At 38.5% G+C, this 5,387-nt stretch overlaps 1 protein-coding gene across 1 annotated transcript; it reads left to right on the forward strand.

The window, feature by feature from the left end:
• Positions 1–741: 741 nt before the first annotated feature.
• hykk.2 (hydroxylysine kinase, tandem duplicate 2) lies at positions 742–5,078 on the forward strand. Its single transcript, XM_048169329.1, has 5 exons — positions 742–889; positions 1,499–1,804; positions 1,977–2,119; positions 4,309–4,489; positions 4,570–5,078. The coding sequence occupies exons 1-5, from the start codon at positions 823–825 to the stop codon at positions 5,007–5,009; spliced, it is 1,137 nt and encodes a 378-aa protein (XP_048025286.1). The 5' UTR covers positions 742–822; the 3' UTR covers positions 5,010–5,078.
• Positions 5,079–5,387: the final 309 nt, after the last annotated feature.

A 5,387-nucleotide genomic window follows, 5' to 3' on the forward strand; every position in this document is an offset into this window, starting at 1 on the left:
TGTTTACTGATGTCTTTATCTTGTATCTGTGTGTGTCGTACACACTTTGTTGTATGTGTGTGTTATTATTTTGTGTCTGCAATGCAGTTGTGAGTTGATATTTGAGTGTATGTTACTCTGTTTATCTGTAGAACAACGTATATGTTATGAATCTTACACGAAATTCATCTTCATCACAGTGTAAATGATGGTAATGGAAAAACGTGTATCATGCAACCTGTTTTTAGCTTTGCCTTATAGATAACTAACTCGTTAGCGAATTAAATTATGTTTATCTTCATAATTATAAAGTTATTTTTATTACATGTGATTCTGACATGATGTCACTACATGCACTGTGCTCCTTCCTCTCCGCTCGTCTCAGGTAAATAATGCGTCTTCCAGCTCAGTGGTCGGAGTCGCACGTTCATGCGTTTTGGGGGCGTGGCTTTGGAAGGAGCCCAGAAGGGAGGGGGTGGAGTGAATGGAAATAATGAGCTGTCTTTAAAACAGTCGTGAGAGGTCTACAGACACTCGATTTTTATACTTTCTTTTTCAGTACTTACATTTTAAATATGTATTGATATATAAATAAAGTTTAAACAAATTTTGAAAAAAAAGTTTTTTATACATTTTTTACCTACCCTGCCTTTAAGGAAGGTTAATAGCATTATTTATAGTGTTATTAGTATTATTGCAAGTCAGGGAAGAAGTGTGTGTATATGTGTGTGTGGGTATGTGTGAACGGGGGAGAAGGGGGGAAAGGTGGATGATTAGTCTGTAAACCTCTTTTCTGATCCACATTCCGGAACAGAAGGGGGCGGTAATGCACCAAAACGCTGGATGCCAACCGCCGTAAAACAAGAAGAAGAAGAACCAGTTGTCTCACAAGTCCAACATTCCTCAGCAGGTATGTACGTGTCTATATCTTGTTATTCGGTGTTTACTATGTTTAACATAAATCTCATTTCATGCAATTGCCGTTCGGCTCGTGCGTGTTTGTTCTGTCAGACCAAACTCAAGTCAGAAGCGCGAAACTTTCATGCATACAAATATTAACATTGAAACTTTAATTTAATTTGATCATTTACGCTGTTCATGTAAACGATAGGAATACAAATAGAATTTACAATCTGTAAAACCCTCCGACATTAAGCATGATTTATTTGTGATTAAAAATAAAATAACATAAAAACATAATTCAATTCATTCGGTTCAGTGGTAATTTTTTTTAGGTGAGTATGGATTAATTTTTTGAAACTGTGTGCAAACAGACAACACTTGTTCAATAAATAGTTTACCTCATATATATATATATATATATATATATATATATATGTATATATTTATTTTGTCGTTATTTAATCTCATGTAGTAAATGTTCAGTATTTTTTTTTTTTATGGAAATTGAGTGAACTTTTCCTTTAACCTATTGTATTATTATGTATTGCTTTTGTATTGCTCTTGTTATGAATTGATTTGCCAATAACATTCCCCAATCCCCCCCCCCCATCCTCAGCCATGGCAACAAAAGAATCAAAGCCAAATCTCAGCCATTCCCAGGTTATGGAGATTATCAAACGAGTCTATGGTTTGACCGTGTCCATTATTCGACCGATGCCCAGTTATGATGATCAGAACTTTTACGTAGCTCCCAGTGAGGGTGGAGAATATGTGTTAAAGATTATGAACTCAGCAGACAGTCACAACATCACTGTTATTGAGCTACAATCTCACTCAATGAACTTCTTACACCAAAGAGGCCTTCCTGTCCAGACCACTCTGCCCACTCTGACTGGTCAACTCATGAGCATGGAAGAATTTGGTAAGAGTGTACCTGTCACTTATTAATTTCATTAAATATTAAGTCCTTAAATACACTAAGGCTCGTTTTCTCATTATTTAACAGGCATTTCAAACCATGAAATTTTTTCAGAATGGTGTACTGTATAAACAAATGCTATTTACAAATGTATTCTTTTTTTCTGCTATCACAGATTGTGGTTTTGGCATGCAGAAATATTTAGTGCGCTTACTTACCTACCTGCCTGGCACTACCATAGCCAAAATTACCTGCAGTCCTCAGATCTTGTATGACGTTGGGAAAATGGCCGCCACATTGGATACAGTATTACTGCAAGTAAAATCTTTCATTCCATTCCATTGTTAAAGGAAAACTTTAATGCAAAAATGACAGCTCTTTCATTATTTACACACAAAGTTATTTTGTTCACGGCTGCATTTCCCAAAATCATTGTAAGCCTAAAGCTCTGGGTATACTTAGTTTTTTATATATAAGCTAGTGTACACACACAGTCCAACGCACAGCCTTGCAAAGCATACTTCATTCGACACATACGCATAAACGGTTTTGAAATTTGAGCGATCTCTCCCCAAGAGATACAACCCATGTAAACATCTTTGTATTCTTTCATGCTAGAGTTGTACAAATGAGGGTACTTTCTAACCTCTTCACACAATCTCTCTTCTGTAGGCCTCCATTGTCACTGTAGCTTGCATGCGTTCCGGTCTGTTCTGTTTAAGCAGGATTTCTTTGACTACCCTGTGAATCGACGCCCCCAGGGCACGGTTGCCACCTTGTGGATAAACAAATTACTGCAAAAACAATTAAATGTGCATGTGCAGTTACAAAAATATGGTGGTGCACATACTAGAAATTTACGTCACGTGCACTGTACACTTACTTTTTACATATGCGCGAAAAGTGAAGTATACTTTGGGCCTTAGTACAATGCAAAAAATGGTTACCTGCAGTGGTTACTTTAAAGAGCTATTTCTTCCAGATTTAACCCACATAAAGTAAGTTAATCTATTTAGGTTGATTCAGCAATATTAAATAATATTTTTGACTTGAATAAACACTTGATGATTTAGAGTATGTTTACACGACAACAATGTACTAAAGCAGAAAAGTTTTTACTTTGCATTTTTCGCTTACAGACAACAACATTGTCAAAACGATCCCAGTTCACATGGATCCACAAAATGATTAAATGCACTGTATTATTCATGCCTGGTCAGTAGTTGGCGATGTAAAGAAAAACTATGCATCTATAGACTGAACATGTAAAACCCATGTGCATGCACCATTTTCGCAACTTTTTTGAAAGTTTTTGTAGTTTACACGGAGACAGTAATGGTATCATTTTCAAAAACACTTTGAAACCCGTTTTTGCATAAAGTTTTTAGTTGAAAATGGTGTCGTGTAAATGGCTCCTTAGGTGTTACCATTTTTCAGTGTAGATCGTAAAAACAGTTCCACAAATCATCATAGAATTATGGGCTGTTGATTATAATTAGTGCTCTGCTGCAGTTATGTTATCGCAGTGCGCACTTTAAAGCCAGATGTATTTTGATTGGCTGTCAATCAATCAAACCTTATGTTTCAAACCTTATGGTTATAGTTTAGCATTCATTGGCTGGGGGAAAAAAATTGTTCTGAAAGTGAATTCAGTGATATCGTTCCTCAGTGTCTGTATCGATATAGTTGTATTGTGGACTCTGCTATTTTCTTAGATTTAATGTGTGGTCACATTTACTGATGCTTGGCAAAATTTCACTGGCGAAATGCAGTCTGTAGGTCTGCACGGGACTGTTTTTTTTTTCGTCCCGCTCCCGCCTCCCAGAATCCGACCACAAAGGCTGAATGTTCTCTCTGGAGGTGCACTCATGGCTGGGATGCAAAGAACATATCTTGCCAGGTTGCTCAGGGCCGGGAACTGTGTGAATGCGACCACTGCAGAATATTGTTTACTTTAAGTTCAAGCACGGATGCGCTGTTGTCAAAGGATGTCGGGAGCAGCCAGGCTATTGTCAGACCGCCTGATCCCGGCCAAAGTACACCAGAGTTACCGATCGCTACCGCCTTTCATTCAGAAATTAATTCCGCGCCGCAAAAAATCTGATTGAGTCCCATGGTTCCTGTGGGAGAGCCGTGGAAATGCAGACCTCTAATGCAGTCATTCCAGTAGAAATCCACACAATTGGCAGTTTCACAGGCTAAAAATTTCCCCACGCATGTTTCACTCATTTAACGTGAATTCGCCACAATGACTAACAGAAAGCTGCTTGGTTTGAAAGTGACATTCAATGTGAGTTATGCTTCAGTTATTATTACACTATTGACAATGTATCTTTTTTGCTAGCAAAATTTTGCTGCAATTTTGCTAATGTGACCACACCTTTTTAAAACCTTATGGTGGTTATAGTTATGATTATTGGTGTGAAAAGGCCTTTTTTGTTTTAGATTTTTTTCCTGAGGTTTCTCAGTATTTAGGCAATTGTTTTTGTTTCTTTTTTCATGTAAAGATGGAGCATCCAAACATCACTGCCCTTCAGAGAGAAAATTTTATATGGAAACTCACCAGCATTCCGCTCTTAAATCAGTATATTCATGTGATGGATGGGGATCCTGTACAAAAGGTTGTTAAAGCAGTTATTGAGCAGTACCAGGTCCAAGTCATGCCAAAGCTACCATTGTTTCGCAAGTGTAAGACAATATTTTGATTTAGAGTATTTCACTCAGAAGTCATCACAGTCCTTATAACATTTTTTTTTATTGCATTACAGGCATTAACCATGGAGACTTCAATGACCACAATCTCTTGGTGAAACCTGATGGACCCTCAGAGTACAAAATCTCTGGGATTCTTGATTTTTCAGACATGAGCTGTGGTTATTTTATATTTGAGCTAGCCATAACTATCATGTACATGATGATTGAGAATCCCAATCCGGTCGATGTCGGAGGGCCAGTGGTGGCGGGATGGGAAAGTGTTTTACCTCTTAGTGAGGCAGAAAGAGACTCGCTGTATTTGCTGGTTCTGTGTCGGTTCTGCCAGTCCCTGGTTCTGGCCCGGCATGCTGTGATACAGCAGCCAGAGAATGAGGAGTACTTGATGACCACTGCCAGAACAGGTGTGCGGCACCTCTGCCGTCTTTGGGAGCTGGGTAAAGAAGAAGTGGAAAAAATATGGTTCCAGAGTGCTGCACAGTTCAGCCAACCTTGACTGAGCATTGAAGCACAACAGCTTGCTCCAAAAAATATGCAATAAACCCCAAACTATCATCTTTCAAAATCTATTAACTTTCTTCCATGGAAGACAAACAGCCATCAAGGAAATATTGTTCGTTATCACAGTTAGTTTAAAGGTGCAACATGTAGAATTTTCTGTCCGCTAGAGGCCTATTCAAAACAAAGGCGTAGCTTGATAACGCCAAGTTTGAGTGCGGAATCTTGGGACATGTGGTCTTCACCTCACAGGTGGTTGAAAAGAATCGGGATAGGACTCAGGAAGAAATCATGTTCATGGATGCGATTATTAACGTTACTGTAGTATGAAGCAGCGCAGGGCCGAGTGTTGTGGGAGCTGAACGAGGCCGCTGGA

The sequence above is a fragment of the Megalobrama amblycephala genome, linkage group LG2, assembly GCF_018812025.1.
Source record: "Megalobrama amblycephala isolate DHTTF-2021 linkage group LG2, ASM1881202v1, whole genome shotgun sequence".
NCBI lineage: Eukaryota > Metazoa > Chordata > Actinopteri > Cypriniformes > Xenocyprididae > Megalobrama > Megalobrama amblycephala.